The 24,634-nt window shown below is 52.9% G+C and overlaps 1 protein-coding gene across 3 annotated transcripts in view; it reads right to left on the bottom strand.

The window, feature by feature from the left end:
- Positions 1–24,564, bottom strand: part of LOC138650974 (uncharacterized) — a 59,298-nt gene extending 34,734 nt beyond the window's left edge. For all 3 annotated transcript variants that reach the window (XM_069740865.1, XM_069740866.1, XM_069740867.1), the window contains exon 1: positions 24,385–24,564. In XM_069740865.1, the coding sequence (XP_069596966.1) occupies positions 24,385–24,474 (90 nt within the window). In that variant the 5' untranslated portion in view covers positions 24,475–24,564. The remainder of the gene's footprint in view (positions 1–24,384) is intronic.
- Between the last annotated feature and the right edge of the window lie 70 nt (positions 24,565–24,634).

Here is a 24,634-nt window from a genome sequence, read left to right as displayed (position 1 = left end):
CAGCACATCACCAGTTACCTCCATCAGTGGAGACCAGCACATCACCAGTTACCTCCATCAGAGGACACCAGCACATCACCAGTAACCTCCATCAGACACCAGCACATCACCAGTTACCTCCATCAGAGGAGACCAGCACATCACCAGTTACCTCCATCAGAGGAGACCAGCACATCACCAGTTACCTCCATCAGAGGAGACCAGCACATCACCAGTTACCTCCATCAGAGGAGACCAGCACATCACCAGTTACCTCCATCAGAGGAGACCAGCACATCACCAGTTACCTCCATCAGAGGAGACCAGCACATCACCAGTAACCTCCATCAGAGGACACCAGCACATCACCAGTTACATCCATCAGAGGAGACCAGCACATCACCAGTAACCTCCATCAGAGGAGACCAGCACATCACCAGTTACCTCCATCAGAGGACACCAGCACATCACCAGTTACCTCCATCAGAGGAGACCAGCACATCACCAGTTACCTCCATCAGAGGAGACCAGCACATCACCAGTTACCTCCATCAGAGGAGACCAGCACATCAACAGTAACCTCCATCAGAGGAGACCAGCACATCACCAGTTACCTCCATCAGAGGACACCAGCACATCACCAGTTACCTCCATCAGTGGAGACCAGCACATCACCAGTTACCTCCATCAGAGGAGACCAGCACATCACCAGTTACCTCCATCAGAGGAGACCAGCACATCACCAGTTACCTCCATCAGAGGAGACCAGCACATCACCAGTTACCTCCATCAGGAGACCAGCACATCACCAGTTACCTCCATCAGAGGAGAGCAGCACATCACCAGTTACCTCCATCAGTGGAGACCAGCACATCACCAGTTACCTCCATCAGTGGAGACCAGCACATCACCAGTTACCTCCATCAGAGGAGACCAGCACATCACCAGTTACCTCCATCAGAGGAGAGCAGCACATCACCAGTTACCTCCATCAGTGGAGACCAGCACATCACCAGTTACCTCCATCAGAGGAGACCAGCACATCACCAGTTACCTCCATCAGAGGACACCAGCACATCACCAGTTACCTCCATCAGAGGACACCAGCACATCACCAGTTACCTCCATCAGAGGAGACCAGCACATCACCAGTTACCTCCATCAGAGGAGACCAGCACATCACCAGTTACCTCCATCAGAGGAGACCAGCACATCACCAGTTACCTCCATCAGTGGAGACCAGCACATCACCAGTTACCTCCATCAGAGGAGAGCAGCACATCACCAGTTACCTCCATCAGTGGAGACCAGCACATCACCAGTTACCTCCATCAGAGGAGACCAGCACATCACCAGTTACCTCCATCAGAGGAGACCAGCACATCACCAGTTACCTCCATCAGTGGAGACCAGCACATCACCAGTTACCTCCATCAGTGGAGACCAGCACATCACCAGTTACCTCCATCAGAGGAGACCAGCACATCACCAGTTACCTCCATCAGTGGAGACCAGCACATCACCAGTTACCTCCATCAGAGGAGACCAGCACATCACCAGTTACCTCCATCAGTGGAGACCAGCACATCACCAGTTACCTCCATCAGAGGAGACCAGCACATCACCAGTTACCTCCATCAGTGGAGACCAGCACATCACCAGTTACCTCCATCAGTGGAGACCAGCACATCACCAGTTACTTCCATCAGAGGAGACCAGCACATCACCAGTTACCTCCATCAGTAGAGACCAGCACATCACCAGTTACCTCCATCAGAGGAGACCAGCACATCACCAGTTACCTCCATCAGAGGACACCAGCACATCACCAGTTACCTCCATCAGAGGAGACCAGCACATCACCAGTTACCTCCATCAGAGGACACCAGCACATCACCAGTTACCTCCATCAGTGGAGACCAGCACATCACCAGTAACCTCCATCAGAGGAGACCAGCACATCACCAGTTACCTCCATCAGAGGAGACCAGCACATCACCAGTTACCTCCATCAGTGGAGACCAGCACATCACCAGTAACCTCCATCAGTGGAGACCAGCACATCACCAGTTACCTCCATCAGAGGAGCCCAGCACATCACCAGTTACCTCCATCAGAGGAGACCAGCACATCACCAGTTACCTCCATCAGTGGAGACCAGCACATCACCAGTAACCTCCATTAGTGGAGACCAGCACTTCACCAGTTACCTCCATCAGAGGACACCAGCACATCACCAGTTACCTCCATCAGTGGAGACCAGCACATCACCAGTAACCTCCATCAGAGACCAGCACATCACCAGTAACCTCCATCAGAGGAGACCAGCACATCACCAGTTACCTCCATCAGAGGACACCAGCACATCACCAGTTACCTCCATCAGAGGACACCAGCACATCACCAGTTACCTCCATCAGAGGAGACCAGCACATCACCAGTTACCTCCATCAGAGGAGACCAGCACATCACCAGTTACCTCCATCAGAGGACACCAGCACATCACCAGTTACCTCCATCAGTGGAGACCAGCACATCACCAGTAACCTCCATCAGAGGAGACCAGCACATCCCCAGTTACCTCCATCAGAGGAGACCAGCACATCACCAGTTACCTCCATCAGTGGAGACCAGCACATCACCAGTTACCTCCATCAGAGGAGACCAGCACATCCCCAGTTACCTCCATCAGAGGAGACCAGCACATCACCAGTTACCTCCATCAGTGGACACCAGCACATCACCGGTTACCTCCATCAGAGGAGACCAGCACATCACCAGTTACCTCCATCAGTGGAGACCAGCACATCACCAGTTACCTCCATCAGAGGAGACCAGCACATCACCAGTTACCTCCATCAGTGGAGACCAGCACATCACCAGTAACCTCCATCAGAGACCAGCACATCACCAGTAACCTCCATCAGAGGAGACCAGCACATCACCAGTTACCTCCATCAGAGGAGAAGAGCACATCACCAGTTACCTCCATCAGACCAGCACATCACCAGTTACCTCCATCAGTGGAGACCAGCACATCACCAGTTACCTCCATCAGTGGAGACCAGCACATCACCAGTTACCTCCATCAGAGGAGACCAGCACATCACCAGTTACCTCCATCAGAGGAGAGCAGCACATCACCAGTTACCTCCATCAGTGGAGACCAGCACATCACCAGTTACCTCCATCAGAGGAGACCAGCACATCACCAGTTACCTCCATCAGAGGACACCAGCACATCACCAGTTACCTCCATCAGAGGACACCAGCACATCACCAGTTACCTCCATCAGAGGAGACCAGCACATCACCAGTTACCTCCATCAGAGGAGAGCAGCACATCACCAGTTACCTCCATCAGTGGAGACCAGCACATCACCGGTTACCTCCATCAGAGGAGACCAGCACATCACCAGTTACCTCCATCAGTGGAGACCAGCACATCACCAGTAACCTCCATCAGAGACCAGCACATCACCAGTAACCTCCATCAGAGGAGACCAGCACATCACCAGTTACCTCTATCAGAGGAGACCAGCACATCACCAGTTACCTCCATCAGACCAGCACATCACCAGTTACCTCCATCAGAGACCAGCACATCACCAGTTACCTTCATCAGTGGAGACCAGCACATCACCAGTTACCTCCATCAGTGGAGACCAGCACATCACCGGTTACCTCCATCAGAGGAGACCAGCACATCACCAGTTACCTCCATCAGAGGAGACCAGCACATCACCAGTTACCTCCATCAGAGGAGACCAGCACATCACCAGTTACCTCCATCAGGAGACCAGCACATCACCAGTTACCTCCATCAGAGGAGAGCAGCACATCACCAGTTACCTCCATCAGTGGAGACCAGCACATCACCAGTTACCTCCATCAGTGGAGACCAGCACATCACCAGTTACCTCCATCAGAGGAGACCAGCACATCACCAGTTACCTCCATCAGAGGAGAGCAGCACATCACCAGTTACCTCCATCAGTGGAGACCAGCACATCACCAGTTACCTCCATCAGAGGAGACCAGCACATCACCAGTTACCTCCATCAGAGGACACCAGCACATCACCAGTTACCTCCATCAGAGGACACCAGCACATCACCAGTTACCTCCATCAGAGGAGACCAGCACATCACCAGTTACCTCCATCAGAGGAGACCAGCACATCACCAGTTACCTCCATCAGAGGAGACCAGCACATCACCAGTTACCTCCATCAGTGGAGACCAGCACATCACCAGTTAGCTCCATCAGAGGAGAGCAGCACATCACCAGTTACCTCCATCAGTGGAGACCAGCACATCACCAGTTACCTCCATCAGTGGAGACCAGCACATCACCAGTTACCTCCATCAGAGGAGACCAGCACATCACCAGTTACCTCCATCAGAGGAGACCAGCACATCACCGGTTACCTCCATCAGAGACCAGCACATCACCGGTTACCTCCATCAGAGGAGAGCAGCACATCACCAGTTACCTCCATCAGTGGAGACCAGCACATCACCAGTTACCTCCATCAGAGGAGACAAGCACATCACCAGTAACCTCCATCAGAGGACACCAGCACATCACCAGTTACCTCCATCAGTGGAGACCAGCACATCACCAGTTACCTCCATCAGTGGAGACCAGCACATCACCAGTAACCTCCATCAGTGGACACCAGCACATCACCAGTTACCTCCATCAGAGGAGAGCAGCACATCACCAGTTACCTCCATCAGTGGAGACCAGCACATCACCAGTTACCTCCATCAGAGGAGACCAGCACATCACCAGTTACCTCCATCAGAGGAGACCAGCACATCACCGGTTACCTCCATCAGAGACCAGCACATCACCGGTTACCTCCATCAGAGGAGAGCAGCACATCACCAGTTACCTCCATCAGTGGAGACCAGCACATCACCAGTTACCTCCATCAGAGGAGACAAGCACATCACCAGTTACCTCCATCAGTGGAGACCAGCACATCACCAGTAACCTCCATCAGTGGACACCAGCACATCACCAGTTACCTCCATCAGAGGAGAGCAGCACATCACCAGTTACCTCCATCAGTGGAGACCAGCACATCACCAGTAACCTCCATCAGTGGACACCAGCACATCACCAGTTACCTCCATCAGTGGAGACCAGCACATCACCAGTAACCTCCATCAGAGGACACCAGCACATCACCAGTTACCTCCATCAGTGGAGACCAGCACATCACCAGTAACCTCCATCAGTGGACACCAGCACATCACCAGTTACCTCCATCAGAGGAGAGCAGCACATCACCAGTTACCTCCATCAGTGGAGACCAGCACATCACCAGTAACCTCCATCAGTGGACACCAGCACATCACCAGTTACCTCCATCAGAGACCAGCACATCACCAGTTACCTCCATCAGAGGAGACCAGCACATCACCAGTTACCTCCATCAGAGGAGACCAGCACATCCCCAGTTACCTCCATCAGAGGACACCAGCACATCACCAGTTACCTCCATCAGAGACCAGCACATCACCAGTTACCTCCATCAGAGGAGACCAGCACATCACCAGTTACCTCCATCAGAGGACACCAGCACATCACCAGTTACCTCCATCAGAGACCAGCACATCACCAGTTACCTGCATCAGTGGAGACCAGCACATCACCAGTTACCTCCATCAGAGGAGACCAGCACATCACCAGTAACCTCCATCAGACACCAGCACATCACCAGTTACCTCCATCAGACACCAGCACATCACCAGTTACCTCCATCAGTGGACACCAGCACATCACCGGTTACCTCCATCAGAGACCAGCACATCACCAGTTACCTCCATCAGAGGACACCAGCACATCACCAGTTACCTCCATCAGTGGAGACCAGCACATCACCAGTTACCTCCATCAGAGGAGACAAGCACATCACCAGTTACCTCCATCAGTGGAGACCAGCACATCACCAGTAACCTCCATCAGTGGACACCAGCACATCACCAGTTACCTCCATCAGAGGAGAGCAGCACATCACCAGTTACCTCCATCAGTGGAGACCAGCACATCACCAGTAACCTCCATCAGTGGACACCAGCACATCACCAGTTACCTCCATCAGTGGAGACCAGCACATCACCAGTAACCTCCATCAGAGGACACCAGCACATCACCAGTTACCTCCATCAGTGGAGACCAGCACATCACCAGTTACCTCCATCAGAGGACACCAGCACATCACCAGTTACCTCCATCAGTGGAGACCAGCACATCACCAGTAACCTCCATCAGAGGAGACCAGCACATCCCCAGTTACCTCCATCAGAGACCAGCACATCACCAGTTACCTCCATCAGAGGAGACCAGCACATCACCAGTTACCTCCATCAGAGGAGACCAGCACATCCCCAGTTACCTCCATCAGAGGACACCAGCACATCACCAGTTACCTCCATCAGAGACCAGCACATCACCAGTTACCTCCATCAGAGGAGACCAGCACATCACCAGTTACCTCCATCAGAGGACACCAGCACATCACCAGTTACCTCCATCAGAGACCAGCACATCACCAGTTACCTGCATCAGTGGAGACCAGCACATCACCAGTTACCTCCATCAGAGGAGACCAGCACATCACCAGTAACCTCCATCAGACACCAGCACATCACCAGTTACCTCCATCAGACACCAGCACATCACCAGTTACCTCCATCAGAGGACACCAGCACATCACCAGTTACCTCCATCAGACACCAGCACATCACCAGTTACCTCCATCAGAGGACACCAGCACATCACCAGTTACCTCCATCAGAGACCAGCACATCACCAGTTACCTGCATCAGTGGAGACCAGCACATCACCAGTTACCTCCATCAGTGGACACCAGCACATCACCAGTTACCTCCATCAGTGGACACCAGCACATCACCAGTTACCTCCATCAGAGGACACCAGCACATCACCAGTTACCTCCATCAGTGGACACCAGCACATCACCGGTTACCTCCATCAGAGACCAGCACATCACCAGTTACCTCCATCAGAGGACACCAGCACATCACCAGTTACCTCCATCAGTGGACACCAGCACATCACCGGTTACCTCCATCAGAGACCAGCACATCACCAGTTACCTCCATCAGAGGACACCAGCACATCACCAGTTACCTCCATCAGTGGAGACCAGCACATCACCAGTTACCTCCATCAGAGGAGACAAGCACATCACCAGTTACCTCCATCAGTGGAGACCAGCACATCACCAGTAACCTCCATCAGTGGACACCAGCACATCACCAGTTACCTCCATCAGAGGAGAGCAGCACATCACCAGTTACCTCCATCAGTGGAGACCAGCACATCACCAGTAACCTCCATCAGTGGACACCAGCACATCACCAGTTACCTCCATCAGTGGAGACCAGCACATCACCAGTAACCTCCATCAGAGGACACCAGCACATCACCAGTTACCTCCATCAGTGGAGACCAGCACATCACCAGTTACCTCCATCAGAGACCAGCACATCACCAGTTACCTCCATCAGAGGAGACAAGCACATCACCAGTTACCTCCATCAGTGGAGACCAGCACATCACCAGTAACCTCCATCAGTGGACACCAGCACATCACCAGTTACCTCCATCAGAGGAGAGCAGCACATCACCAGTTACCTCCATCAGTGGAGACCAGCACATCACCAGTAACCTCCATCAGTGGACACCAGCACATCACCAGTTACCTCCATCAGTGGAGACCAGCACATCACCAGTAACCTCCATCAGAGGACACCAGCACATCACCAGTTACCTCCATCAGTGGAGACCAGCACATCACCAGTTACCTCCATCAGAGACCAGCACATCACCAGTTACCTCCATCAGAGGAGACAAGCACATCACCAGTTACCTCCATCAGTGGAGACCAGCACATCACCAGTAACCTCCATCAGTGGACACCAGCACATCACCAGTTACCTCCATCAGAGGAGAGCAGCACATCACCAGTTACCTCCATCAGTGGAGACCAGCACATCACCAGTAACCTCCATCAGTGGACACCAGCACATCACCAGTTACCTCCATCAGTGGAGACCAGCACATCACCAGTAACCTCCATCAGAGGACACCAGCACATCACCAGTTACCTCCATCAGTGGAGACCAGCACATCACCAGTTACCTCCATCAGAGACCAGCACATCACCAGTTACCTCCATCAGTGGAGACCAGCACATCACCAGTAACCTCCATTAGTGGAGACCAGCACATCACCAGTTACCTCCATCAGAGGAGACCAGCACATCACCAGTTACCTCCATCAGTGGAGACCAGCACATCACCAGTAACCTCCATTAGTGGAGACCAGCACATCACCAGTTACCTCCATCAGAGGAGACCAGCACATCACCAGTTACCTGCATCAGAGGAGACCAGCACATCACCAGTTACCTCCATCAGTGGAGACCAGCACATCACCAGTTACCTCCATCAGAGGAGACCAGCACATCACCAGTTACCTCCATCAGTGGAGACCAGCACATCACCAGTTACCTCCATCAGTGGAGACCAGCATATCACCAGTTACCTCCATCAGTGGAGACCAGCACATCACCAGTTACCTCCGTCAGAGGAGACCAGCACATCACCAGTTACCTCCATCAGTAGAGACCAGCACATCACCAGTTACCTCCATCAGAGGAGACCAGCACATCACCAGTTACCTCCATCAGAGACCAGCACATCACCAGTTACCTCCATCAGAGGACACCAGCACATCACCAGTTACCTGCATCAGTGGACACCAAGACATCACCAGTTACCTCCATCAGAGGCCAGCACATCACCGGTTACCTCCATCAGAGGAGACCAGCACATCACCAGTTACCTCCATCAGAGACCAGCACATCACCAGTTACCTCCATCAGAGGACACCAGCACATCACCAGTTACCTGCATCAGTGGACACCAAGACATCACCAGTTACCTCCATCAGAGGCCAGCACATCACCGGTTACCTCCATCAGAGGAGACCAGCACATCACCGGTTACCTCCATCAGAGGAGACCAGCACATCACCAGTTACCTCCATCAGTGGAGACCAGCACATCACCAGTTACCTCCATCAGAGGAGACCAGCACATCACCAGTTACCTCCATCAGTGGAGACCAGCACATCACCAGTTACCTCCATCAGAGGAGACCAGCACATCACCAGTTACCTCCATCAGAGGACACCAGCACATCACCAGTTACCTCCATCAGAGACCAGCACATCACCAGTTACCTCCATCAGAGGAGACCAGCACATCACCAGTTACCTCCATCAGAGGACACCAGCACATCACCAGTTACCTCCATCAGAGACCAGCACATCACCAGTTACCTCCATCAGAGGAGACCAGCACATCACCAGTTACCTCCATCAGTGGAGACCAGCACATCACCAGTTACCTCCATCAGTGGAGACCAGCATATCACCAGTTACCTCCATCAGTGGAGACCAGCACATCACCAGTTACCTCCGTCAGAGGAGACCAGCACATCACCAGTTACCTCCATCAGTAGAGACCAGCACATCACCAGTTACCTCCATCAGAGGAGACCAGCACATCACCAGTTACCTCCATCAGAGACCAGCACATCACCAGTTACCTCCATCAGAGGACACCAGCACATCACCAGTTACCTGCATCAGTGGACACCAAGACATCACCAGTTACCTCCATCAGAGGCCAGCACATCACCGGTTACCTCCATCAGAGGAGACCAGCACATCACCGGTTACCTCCATCAGAGGAGACCAGCACATCACCAGTTACCTCCATCAGTGGAGACCAGCACATCACCAGTTACCTCCATCAGAGGAGACCAGCACATCACCAGTTACCTCCATCAGTGGAGACCAGCACATCACCAGTTACCTCCATCAGAGGAGACCAGCACATCACCAGTTACCTCCATCAGAGGACACCAGCACATCACCAGTTACCTCCATCAGAGACCAGCACATCACCAGTTACCTCCATCAGAGGAGACCAGCACATCACCAGTTACCTCCATCAGAGGACACCAGCACATCACCAGTTACCTCCATCAGAGACCAGCACATCACCAGTTACCTGCATCAGTGGAGACCAGCACATCACCAGTTACCTCCATCAGAGACCAGCACATCACCAGTTACCTCCATCAGTGGAGACCAGCACATCACCAGTTACCTCCATCAGAGGAGACCAGCACATCCCCAGTTACCTCCATCAGAGGACACCAGCACATCACCAGTTACCTCCATCAGAGGACACCAGCACATCACCAGTTACCTCCATCAGAGACCAGCACATCACCAGTTACCTCCATCAGAGGAGACCAGCACATCACCAGTTACCTCCATCAGAGGAGACCAGCACATCCCCAGTTACCTCCATCAGAGGACACCAGCACATCACCAGTTACCTCCATCAGAGACCAGCACATCACCAGTTACCTCCATCAGAGGAGACCAGCACATCACCAGTTACCTCCATCAGAGGACACCAGCACATCACCAGTTACCTCCATCAGAGACCAGCACATCACCAGTTACCTGCATCAGTGGAGACCAGCACATCACCAGTTACCTCCATCAGAGGAGACCAGCACATCACCAGTAACCTCCATCAGACACCAGCACATCACCAGTTACCTCCATCAGACACCAGCACATCACCAGTTACCTCCATCAGAGGACACCAGCACATCACCAGTTACCTCCATCAGACACCAGCACATCACCAGTTACCTCCATCAGAGGACACCAGCACATCACCAGTTACCTCCATCAGAGACCAGCACATCACCAGTTACCTCCATCAGAGACCAGCACATCACCAGTTACCTCCATCAGTGGACACCAGCACATCACCAGTTACCTCCATCAGTGGACACCAGCACATCACCAGTTACCTCCATCAGAGGACACCAGCACATCACCAGTTACCTCCATCAGTGGACACCAGCACATCACCGGTTACCTCCATCAGAGACCAGCACATCACCAGTTACCTCCATCAGAGGACACCAGCACATCACCAGTTACCTCCATCAGTGGACACCAGCACATCACCGGTTACCTCCATCAGAGACCAGCACATCACCAGTTACCTCCATCAGAGGACACCAGCACATCACCAGTTACCTCCATCAGTGGAGACCAGCACATCACCAGTTACCTCCATCAGAGGAGACAAGCACATCACCAGTTACCTCCATCAGTGGAGACAAGCACATCACCAGTAACCTCCATCAGTGGACACCAGCACATCACCAGTTACCTCCATCAGAGGAGAGCAGCACATCACCAGTTACCTCCATCAGTGGAGACCAGCACATCACCAGTAACCTCCATCAGTGGACACCAGCACATCACCAGTTACCTCCATCAGTGGAGACCAGCACATCACCAGTAACCTCCATCAGAGGACACCAGCACATCACCAGTTACCTCCATCAGTGGAGACCAGCACATCACCAGTTACCTCCATCAGTGGAGACCAGCACATCACCAGTAACCTCCATCAGTGGACACCAGCACATCACCAGTTACCTCCATCAGAGGAGACCAGCACATCACCAGTTACCTCCATCAGAGGAGACCAGCACATCACCGGTTACCTCCATCAGAGACCAGCACATCACCGGTTACCTCCATCAGAGGAGAGCAGCACATCACCAGTTACCTCCATCAGTGGAGACCAGCACATCACCAGTTACCTCCATCAGAGGAGACAAGCACATCACCAGTTACCTCCATCAGTGGAGACCAGCACATCACCAGTAACCTCCATCAGTGGACACCAGCACATCACCAGTTACCTCCATCAGAGGAGAGCAGCACATCACCAGTTACCTCCATCAGTGGAGACCAGCACATCACCAGTAACCTCCATCAGTGGACACCAGCACATCACCAGTTACCTCCATCAGTGGAGACCAGCACATCACCGGTTACCTCCATCAGAGGAGACCAGCACATCACCAGTTACCTCCATCAGAGGACACCAGCACATCACCAGTTACCTCCATCAGACACCAGCACATCACCAGTTACCTCCATCAGAGACCAGCACATCACCAGTTACCTCCATCAGTGGACACCAGCACATCACCAGTTACCTCCATCAGTGGACACCAGCACATCACCAGTTACCTCCATCAGAGGACACCAGCACATCACCAGTTACCTCCATCAGTGGACACCAGCACATCACCGGTTACCTCCATCAGAGACCAGCACATCACCAGTTACCTCCATCAGAGGACACCAGCACATCACCAGTTACCTCCATCAGTGGACACCAGCACATCACCGGTTACCTCCATCAGAGACCAGCACATCACCAGTTACCTCCATCAGAGGACACCAGCACATCACCAGTTACCTCCATCAGTGGAGACCAGCACATCACCAGTTACCTCCATCAGAGGACACCAGCACATCACCAGTTACCTCCATCAGTGGACACCAGCACATCACCGGTTACCTCCATCAGAGACCAGCACATCACCGGTTACCTCCACCAGAGGAGAGCAGCACATCACCAGTTACCTCCATCAGTGGAGACCAGCACATCACCAGTTACCTCCATCAGAGGAGACAAGCACATCACCAGTTACCTCCATCAGTGGAGACCAGCACATCACCAGTAACCTCCATCAGTGGACACCAGCACATCACCAGTTACCTCCATCAGAGGAGAGCAGCACATCACCAGTTACCTCCATCAGTGGAGACCAGCACATCACCAGTAACCTCCATCAGTGGACACCAGCACATCACCAGTTACCTCCATCAGTGGAGACCAGCACATCACCAGTAACCTCCATCAGAGGACACCAGCACATCACCAGTTACCTCCATCAGTGGAGACCAGCACATCACCAGTTACCTCCATCAGTGGAGACCAGCACATCACCAGTAACCTCCATCAGTGGACACCAGCACATCACCAGTTACCTCCATCAGAGGAGAGCAGCACATCACCAGTTACCTCCATCAGTGGAGACCAGCACATCACCAGTTACCTCCATCAGAGGAGACCAGCACATCACCAGTTACCTCCATCAGAGGAGACCAGCACATCACCGGTTACCTCCATCAGAGACCAGCACATCACCGGTTACCTCCATCAGAGGAGAGCAGCACATCACCAGTTACCTCCATCAGTGGAGACCAGCACATCACCAGTTACCTCCATCAGAGGAGACAAGCACATCACCAGTTACCTCCATCAGTGGAGACCAGCACATCACCAGTAACCTCCATCAGTGGACACCAGCACATCACCAGTTACCTCCATCAGAGGAGAGCAGCACATCACCAGTTACCTCCATCAGTGGAGACCAGCACATCACCAGTAACCTCCATCAGTGGACACCAGCACATCACCAGTTACCTCCATCAGTGGAGACCAGCACATCACCAGTAACCTCCATCAGAGGACACCAGCACATCACCAGTTACCTCCATCAGTGGAGACCAGCACATCACCAGTAACCTCCATCAGTGGACACCAGCACATCACCAGTTACCTCCATCAGAGGAGAGCAGCACATCACCGGTTACCTCCATCAGAGGAGAGCAGCACATCACCAGTTACCTCCATCAGAGGAGAGCAGCACATCACCAGTTACCTCCATCAGTGGAGACCAGCAGATCACCAGTTACCTCCATCAGTGGAGACCAGCACATCACCAGTTACCTCCATCAGTGGAGACCAGCACATCACCAGTTACCTCCATCAGAGGACACCAGCACATCACCAGTTACCTCCATCAGAGGAGACCAGCACATCACCCGTAACCTCCATCAGTGGAGACCAGCACATCACCAGTTACCTCCATCAGTGGAGACCAGCACATCACCAGTTACCTCCATCAGTGGACACCAGCACATCACCAGTTACCTCCATCAGAGGAGAGCAGCACATCACCAGTTACCTCCATCAGTGGAGACCAGCACATCACCAGTAACCTCCATCAGTGGACACCAGCACATCACCAGTTACCTCCATCAGTGGAGACCAGCACATCACCAGTAACCTCCATCAGAGGACACCAGCACATCACCAGTTACCTCCATCAGTGGAGACCAGCACATCACCAGTTACCTCCATCAGTGGAGACCAGCACATCACCAGTAACCTCCATCAGTGGACACCAGCACATCACCAGTTACCTCCATCAGAGGAGAGCAGCACATCACCAGTTACCTCCATCAGTGGAGACCAGCACATCACCAGTTACCTCCATCAGAGGAGACCAGCACATCACCAGTTACCTCCATCAGAGGAGACCAGCACATCACCGGTTACCTCCATCAGAGACCAGCACATCACCGGTTACCTCCATCAGAGGAGAGCAGCACATCACCAGTTACCTCCATCAGTGGAGACCAGCACATCACCAGTTACCTCCATCAGAGGAGACAAGCACATCACCAGTTACCTCCATCAGTGGAGACCAGCACATCACCAGTAACCTCCATCAGTGGACACCAGCACATCACCAGTTACCTCCATCAGAGGAGAGCAGCACATCACCAGTTACCTCCATCAGTGGAGACCAGCACATCACCAGTAACCTCCATCAGTGGACACCAGTACATCACCAGTTACCTCCATCAGTGGAGACCAGCACATCACCAGTAACCTCCATCAGAGGACACCAGCACATCACCAGTTACCTCCATCAGTGGAGACCAGCACATCACCAGTAACCTCCATCAGTGGACACCAGCACATCACCAGTTACCTCCATCAGAGGAGAGCAGCACATCACCGGTTACCTCCATCAGAGGAGAGCAGCACATCACCAGTTACCTCCATCAGAGGAGAGCAGCACATCACCAGTTACCTCCATCAGTGGAGACCAGCAGATCACCAGTTACCTCCATCAGTGGAGACCAGCACATCACCAGTTACCTCCATCAGTGTAGACCAGCACATCACCAGTTACCTCCATCAGAGGACACCAGCATATCACCAGTTACCTCCATCAGAGGAGACCAGCACATCACCAGTAACCTCCATCAGTGGAGACCAGCACATCACCAGTTACCTCCATCAGTGGAGACCAGCACATCACCAGTTACCTCCATCAGTGGAGACCAGCACATCACCAGTTACCTCCATCAGAGGAGAGCAGCACATCACCAGTTACCTCCATCAGAGGAGAGCAGCACATCACCAGTTACCTCCATCAGAGGAGACCAGCACATCACCGGTTACCTCCATCAGAGGAGAGCAGCACATCACCAGTTACCTCCATCAGAGGAGAGCAGCACATCACCAGTTACCTCCATCAGTGGAGACCAGCACATCACCAGTAACCTCCATCAGTGGACACCAGCACATCACCAGTTACCTCCATCAGAGGACACCAGCACATCACCAGTTACCTCCATCAGTGGAGACCAACACATCACCAGTTACCTCCATCAGTGGAGACCAGCACATCACCAGTTACCTCCATCAGTGGAGACCAGCACATCACCAGTTACCTCCATCAGAGGAGAGCAGCACATCACCAGTTACCTCCATCAGAGGAGAGCAGCACATCACCAGTTACCTCCATCAGAGGAGACCAGCACATCACCAGTTACCTCCATCAGTGGAGACCAGCACATCACCAGTAACCTCCATCAGTGGAGACCAGCACATCACCAGTTACCTCCATCAGTGGAGACCAGCACATCACCAGTTACCTCCATCAGTGGAGACCAGCACATCACCAGTTACCTCCATCAGTGGAGACCAGCACATCACCAGTTACCTCCATCAGAGGAGAGCAGCACATCACCAGTTACCTCCATCAGAGGAGAGCAGCACATCACCAGTTACCTCCATCAGAGGAGAGCAGCACATCACCAGTTACCTCCATCAGAGGAGAGCAGCACATCACCAGTTACCTCCATCAGAGGAGAGCAGCACATCACCAGTTACCTCCATCAGAGGAGAGCAGCACATCACCAGTTACCTCCATCAGAGGAGACCAGCACATCACCAGTTACCTCCATCAGTGGAGACCAGCACATCACCAGTAACCTCCATCAGAGGACACCAGCACATCACCAGTTACCTCCATCAGTGGAGACCAGCACATCACCAGTAACCTCCATCAGTGGACACCAGCACATCACCAGTTACCTCCATCAGAGGAGAGCAGCACATCACCGGTTACCTCCATCAGAGGAGAGCAGCACATCACCAGTTACCTCCATCAGAGGAGAGCAGCACATCACCAGTTACCTCCATCAGTGGAGACCAGCACATCACCAGTTACCTCCATCAGTGGAGACCAGCACATCACCAGTTACCTCCATCAGTGGACACCAGCACATCACCAGTTACCTCCATCAGAGGACACCAGCACATCACCAGTTACCTCCATCAGAGGAGACCAGCACATCACCAGTAACCTCCATCAGTGGAGACCAGCACATCACCAGTTACCTCCATCAGTGGAGACCAGCACATCACCAGTTACCTCCATCAGTGGAGACCAGCACATCACCAGTTACCTCCATCAGAGGAGAGCAGCACATCACCAGTTACCTCCATCAGAGGAGAGCAGCACATCACCAGTTACCTCCATCAGAGGAGACCAGCACATCACCGGTTACCTCCATCAGAGGAGAGCAGCACATCACCAGTTACCTCCATCAGAGGAGAGCAGCACATCACCAGTTACCTCCATCAGTGGAGACCAGCACATCACCAGTAACCTCCATCAGTGGACACCAGCACATCACCAGTTACCTCCATCAGAGGACACCAGCACATCACCAGTTACCTCCATCAGTGGAGACCAGCACATCACCAGTTACCTCCATCAGTGGAGACCAGCACATCACCAGTTACCTCCATCAGTGGAGACCAGCACATCACCAGTTACCTCCATCAGTGGAGACCAGCACATCACCAGTTACCTCCATCAGTGGAGACCAGCACATCACCAGTTACCTCCATCAGAGGACACCAGCACATCACCAGTTACCTCCATCAGAGGAGACCAGCACATCACCAGTAACCTCCATCAGTGGAGACCAGCACATCACCAGTTACCTCCATCAGTGGAGACCAGCACATCACCAGTTACCTCCATCAGTGGAGACCAGCACATCACTAGTTACCTCCATCAGAGGAGAGCAGCACATCACCAGTTACCTCCATCAGAGGAGAGCAGCACATCACCAGTTACCTCCATCAGAGGAGACCAGCACATCACCGGTTACCTCCATCAGAGGAGAGCAGCACATCACCAGTTACCTCCATCAGAGGAGAGCAGCACATCACCAGTTACCTCCATCAGTGGAGACCAGCACATCACCAGTAACCTCCATCAGTGGACACCAGCACATCACCAGTTACCTCCATCAGAGGACACCAGCACATCACCAGTTACCTCCATCAGTGGAGACCAGCACATCACCAGTTACCTCCATCAGTGGAGACCAGCACATCACCAGTTACCTCCATCAGTGGAGACCAGCACATCACCAGTTACCTCCATCAGAGGAGAGCAGCACATCACCATTTACCTCCATCAGAGGAGAGCAGCACATCACCAGTTACCTCCATCAGAGGAGACCAGCACATCACCAGTTACCTCCATCAGAGGACACCAGCACATCACCAGTTACCTCCATCAGAGGAGACCAGCACATCACCAGTTACCTCCATCAGAGGAGAGCAGCACATCACCAGTTACCTCCATCAGAGGAGACCAGCACATCACCGGTTACCTCCATCAGAGGACACCAGCACATCACCAGTAATTTCCATCAGAGGAGACCAGCACATCACCAGTTACCTCCATCAGTGGAGAGCAGCACATCACCAGTTACCTCCATCAGAGGACACCAGCACATCACCAGTTACCTCCATCAGAGGAGACCAGCACATCACCAGTTACCTCCATCAGAGGACACCAGCACATCACCAGTTACCTCCATCAGTGGAGACCAGCACATCACCAGTAACCTCCATCAGTGGACACCAGCACATCACCAGTTACCTCCATCAGAGGAGACCAGCACATCACCAGTAACCTCCATCAGAGGAGACCAGCACATCAGCAGTTACCTCCATCAGTGGACACCAGCACATCACCAGTTACCTCCATCAGAGGACACCAGCACATCACCAGTAACCTCCATCAGAGGAGACCAGCACATCACCAGTTACCTCCATCAGAGGAGACCAGCACATCACCAGTTACCTCCATCAGAGGAGACCAGCACATCACCAGTTACCTCCATCAGTGGAGAGCAGCACATCACCAGTTACCTCCATCAGAGGAGAGCAGCACATCACCAGTTACCTCCATCAGTGGAGACCAGCACATCACCAGTTACCTCCATCAGACACCAGCACATCACCAGTTACCTCCATCAGACACCAGCACATCACCAGTTACCTCCATCAGAGGAGACCAGCACATCATCAGTTACCTCCATCAGTGGACACCAGCACATCATCAGTTACCTCCATCAGAGGAGACCAGCACATCACCAGTTACCTCCATCAGAGGACACCAGCACATCACCAGTTACCTCCATCAGAGGAGACCAGCACATCACCAGTTACCTCCATCAGTGGAGAGCAGCACATCACCAGTTACCTCCATCAGAGGAGACCAGCACATCATCAGTTACCTCCATCAGTGGACACCAGCACATCACCAGTTACCTCCATCAGAGGAGACCAGCACATCACCAGTTACCTCCATCAGAGGAGACCAGCACATCACCAGTTACCTCCATCAGTGGAGACCAGCACATCACCAGTAACCTCCATCAGAGGACACCAGCACATCACCAGTTACCTCCATCAGTGGAGACCAGCACATTACCAGTTACCTCCATCAGTGGACACCAGCACATCACCAGTTACCTCCATCAGAGGAGACCAGCACATCACCAGTTACCTCCATCAGTGGAGACCAGCACATCACCAGTAACCTCCATCAGTGGACACCAGCACATCACCAGTTACCTCCATCAGTGGAGAGCAGCACATCACCAGTTACCTCCATCAGAGGAGACCAGCACATCACCAGTTACCTCCATCAGTGGAGACCAGCACATCACCAGTTACCTCCATCAGAGGAGACCAGCACATCACCAGTTACCTCCATCAGAGGAGACCAGCACATCACCAGTTACCTCCATCAGAGGAGACCAGCACATCACCAGTTACCTCCATCAGAGGAGACCAGCACATCACCAGTTACCTCCATCAGTGGAGACCAGCACATCACCGGTTACCTCCATCAGTGGAGACCAGCACATCACCAGTTACCTCCATCAGAGGAGACCAGCACATCACCAGTTACCTCCATCAGAGGACACCAGCACATCACCAGTTACCTCCATCAGTGGAGACCAGCACATCACCAGTTACCTCCATCAGAGGAGACCAGCACATCACCAGTTACCTCCATCAGAGGACACCAGCACATCACCAGTTACCTCCATCAGTGGAGACCAGCACATCACCAGTTACCTCCATCAGAGGAGACCAGCACATCACCAGTTACCTCCATCAGAGGACACCAGCACATCACCAGTTACCTCCATCAGTGGAGAGCAGCACATCACCAGTTACCTCCATCAGAGGAGACCAGCACATCACCAGTTACCTCCATCAGTGGAGACCAGCACATCACCAGTTACCTCCATCAGAGGAGACCAGCACATCACCAGTTACCTCCATCAGAGGAGACCAGCACATCACCAGTTACCTCCATCAGAGGAGACCAGCACATCACCAGTTACCTCCATCAGAGGAGACCAGCACATCACCAGTTACCTCCATCAGAGGAGACCAGCACATCACCAGTTACCTCCATCAGTGGAGACCAGCACATCACCGGTTACCTCCATCAGTGGAGACCAGCACATCACCAGTTACCTCCATCAGAGGAGACCAGCACATCACCAGTTACCTCCATCAGTGGAGACCAGCACATCACCAGTTACCTCCATCAGAGGACACCAGCACATCACCGGTAACCTCCATCAGTGGACACCAGCACATCACCAGTTACCTCCATCAGAGGACACCAGCACATCACCAGTTACCTCCATCAGAGGAGACCAGCACATCACCAGTTACCTCCATCAGTGGACACCAGCACATCACCAGTTACCTCCATCAGAGGACACCAGCACATCACCAGTTACCTCCATCAGAGGAGACCAGCACATCACCAGTTACCTCCATCAGTGGACACCAGCACATCACCAGTTACCTCCATCAGAGGACACCAGCACATCACCAGTTACCTCCATCAGAGGAGACCAGCACATCACCAGTAACCTCCATCAGTGGACACCAGCACATCACCAGTTACCTCCATCAGAGGACACCAGCACATCACCAGTTACCTCCATCAGAGGAGACCAGCACATCACCAGTTACCTCCATCAGTGGACACCAGCACATCACCAGTTACCTCCATCAGAGGACACCAGCACATCACCAGTTACCTCCATCAGAGGACACCAGCACATCACCGGTTACCTCCATCAGAGGAGACCAGCACATCACCAGTTACCTCCATCAGTGGACACCAGCACATCACCAGTTACCTCCATCAGACACCAGCACATCACCAGTTACCTCCATCAGAGAGCAGCACATCACCAGTTACCTCCATCAGAGGAGACCAGCACATCACCAGTTACCTCCATCAGAGGACACCAGCACATCACCAGTTACCTCCATCAGAGGAGACCAGCACATCACCAGTTACCTCCATCAGAGGAGACCAGCACATCACCAGTTACCTCCATCAGAGGAGACCAGCACATCACCAGTTACCTCCATCAGAGGAGACCAGCACATCACCAGTTACCTCCATCAGTGGAGACCAGCACATCACCGGTTACCTCCATCAGTGGAGACCAGCACATCACCAGTTACCTCCATCAGAGGAGACCAGCACATCACCAGTTACCTCCATCAGAGGACACCAGCACATCACCAGTTACCTCCATCAGTGGAGACCAGCACATCACCAGTTACCTCCATCAGAGGAGACCAGCACATCACCAGTTACCTCCATCAGAGGACACCAGCACATCACCAGTTACCTCCATCAGTGGAGACCAGCACATCACCAGTTACCTCCATCAGAGGAGACCAGCACATCACCAGTTACCTCCATCAGAGGACACCAGCACATCACCAGTTACCTCCATCAGTGGAGAGCAGCACATCACCAGTTACCTCCATCAGAGGAGACCAGCACATCACCAGTTACCTCCATCAGTGGAGACCAGCACATCACCAGTTACCTCCATCAGAGGAGACCAGCACATCACCAGTTACCTCCATCAGAGGAGACCAGCACATCACCAGTTACCTCCATCAGAGGAGACCAGCACATCACCAGTTACCTCCATCAGAGGAGACCAGCACATCACCAGTTACCTCCATCAGAGGAGACCAGCACATCACCAGTTACCTCCATCAGTGGAGACCAGCACATCACCGGTTACCTCCATCAGTGGAGACCAGCACATCACCAGTTACCTCCATCAGAGGAGACCAGCACATCACCAGTTACCTCCATCAGTGGAGACCAGCACATCACCAGTTACCTCCATCAGAGGACACCAGCACATCACCGGTAACCTCCATCAGTGGACACCAGCACATCACCAGTTACCTCCATCAGAGGACACCAGCACATCACCAGTTACCTCCATCAGAGGAGACCAGCACATCACCAGTTACCTCCATCAGTGGACACCAGCACATCACCAGTTACCTCCATCAGAGGACACCAGCACATCACCAGTTACCTCCATCAGAGGAGACCAGCACATCACCAGTTACCTCCATCAGTGGACACCAGCACATCACCAGTTACCTCCATCAGAGGACACCAGCACATCACCAGTTACCTCCATCAGAGGAGACCAGCACATCACCAGTAACCTCCATCAGTGGACACCAGCACATCACCAGTTACCTCCATCAGAGGACACCAGCACATCACCAGTTACCTCCATCAGAGGAGACCAGCACATCACCAGTTACCTCCATCAGTGGACACCAGCACATCACCAGTTACCTCCATCAGAGGACACCAGCACATCACCAGTTACCTCCATCAGAGGACACCAGCACATCACCGGTTACCTCCATCAGAGGAGACCAGCACATCACCAGTTACCTCCATCAGTGGACACCAGCACATCACCAGTTACCTCCATCAGACACCAGCACATCACCAGTTACCTCCATCAGAGAGCAGCACATCACCAGTTACCTCCATCAGAGGAGACCAGCACATCACCAGTTACCTCCATCAGTGGACACCAGCACATCACCAGTTACCTCCATCAGAGGACACCAGCACATCACCAGTTACCTCCATCAGAGGAGACCAGCACATCACCAGTAACCTCCATCAGTGGACACCAGCACATCACCAGTTACCTCCATCAGAGGACACCAGCACATCACCAGTTACCTCCATCAGAGGACACCAGCACATCACCGGTTACCTCCATCAGAGGAGACCAGCACATCACCAGTTACCTCCATCAGTGGACACCAGCACATCACCAGTTACCTCCATCAGACACCAGCACATCACCAGTTACCTCCATCAGAGGAGAGCAGCACATCACCAGTTACCTCCATCAGACACCAGCACATCACCAGTTACCTCCATCAGAGGAGAGCAGCACATCACCAGTTACCTCCATCAGAGGAGAGCAGCACATCACCAGTTACCTCCATCAGACACCAGCACATCACCAGTTACCTCCATCAGACACCAGCACATCACCAGTTACCTCCATCAGACACCAGCACATCACCAGTTACCTCCATCAGTGGAGACCAGCACATCACCAGTTACCTCCATCAGAGGAGACCAGCACATCACCAGTTACCTCCATCAGAGGAGACCAGCACATCACCAGTTACCTCCATCAGTGGAGACCAGCACATCACCAGTTACCTCCATCAGAGGAGACCAGCACATCACCAGTTACCTCCATCAGAGGAGACCAGCACATCACCAGTTACCTCCATCAGAGGAGACCAGCACATCACCAGTTACCTCCATCAGAGGAGACCAGCACATCACCAGTTACCTCCATCAGAGGAGACCAGCACATCACCAGTTACCTCCATCAGTGGAGACCAGCACATCACCGGTTACCTCCATCAGTGGAGACCAGCACATCACCAGTTACCTCCATCAGAGGAGACCAGCACATCACCAGTTACCTCCATCAGTGGAGACCAGCACATCACCAGTTACCTCCATCAGAGGACACCAGCACATCACCGGTAACCTCCATCAGTGGACACCAGCACATCACCAGTTACCTCCATCAGAGGACACCAGCACATCACCAGTTACCTCCATCAGAGGAGACCAGCACATCACCAGTTACCTCCATCAGTGGAGACCAGCACATCACCAGTTACCTCCATCAGAGGACACCAGCACATCACCAGTTACCTCCATCAGAGGAGACCAGCACATCACCAGTTACCTCCATCAGTGGACACCAGCACATCACCAGTTACCTCCATCAGAGGACACCAGCACATCACCAGTTACCTCCATCAGAGGAGACCAGCACATCACCAGTAACCTCCATCAGTGGAGACCAGCACATCACCAGTTACCTCCATCAGAGGACACCAGCACATCACCAGTTACCTCCATCAGAGGAGACCAGCACATCACCAGTTACCTCCATCAGAGGAGACCAGCACATCACCAGTTACCTCCATCAGTGGACACCAGCACATCACCAGTTACCTCCATCAGAGGACACCAGCACATCACCAGTTACCTCCATCAGAGGAGACCAGCACATCACCAGTTACCTCCATCAGAGGAGACCAGCACATCACCAGTTACCTCCATCAGAGGACACCAGCACATCACCAGTTACCTCCATCAGAGGACACCAGCACATCACCAGTTACCTCCATCAGAGGACACCAGCACATCACCAGTTACCTCCATCAGAGGACACCAGCACATCACCGGTTACCTCCATCAGAGGAGACCAGCACATCACCAGTAACCTCCATCAGTGGACACCAGCACATCACCAGTTACCTCCATCAGACACCAGCACATCACCAGTTACCTCCATCAGACACCAGCACATCACCAGTTACCTCCATCAGACACCAGCACATCACCAGTTACCTCCATCAGAGGAGACCAGCACATCACCAGTTACCTCCATCAGAGGAGACCAGCACATCACCAGTTACCTGCCCCCCGACCTTACACTGACTACAGTGACCTTTTGCCCTAGAATATATTACACATCCATGTATACAAAGTCGTAGAGCAGCCATGTGACCGGAGATGATACCTGGTGCTGCAGACAGTGCGGGGCGGCCGGAGCAGTGCAGGGATGAGCAGCCTCTCTGGTTACCGGCTCATTGTCGCCAGCCGCCTCCATATTCCCGATGTTTATGTCGTGTACTCCCGTATTACGTTACATCGGCACCAGCAGCGGAGAAGAGTTTCAGATTTCAAAACCGGAAGTGAGTATCAGCCTCTCTTTGAAAACAACATGGCGGACATGAACCTGCCCTATTACCGCACTATGCCAGTAAGAA

Source organism: Ranitomeya imitator, chromosome 10, assembly GCF_032444005.1.
Source record: "Ranitomeya imitator isolate aRanImi1 chromosome 10, aRanImi1.pri, whole genome shotgun sequence".
Classification (NCBI taxonomy): Eukaryota; Metazoa; Chordata; class Amphibia; order Anura; family Dendrobatidae; genus Ranitomeya; species Ranitomeya imitator.
The sequence above is the reverse complement of the archived record's forward strand: the minus strand, read 5'-3'. Positions and strand labels throughout refer to the sequence as shown.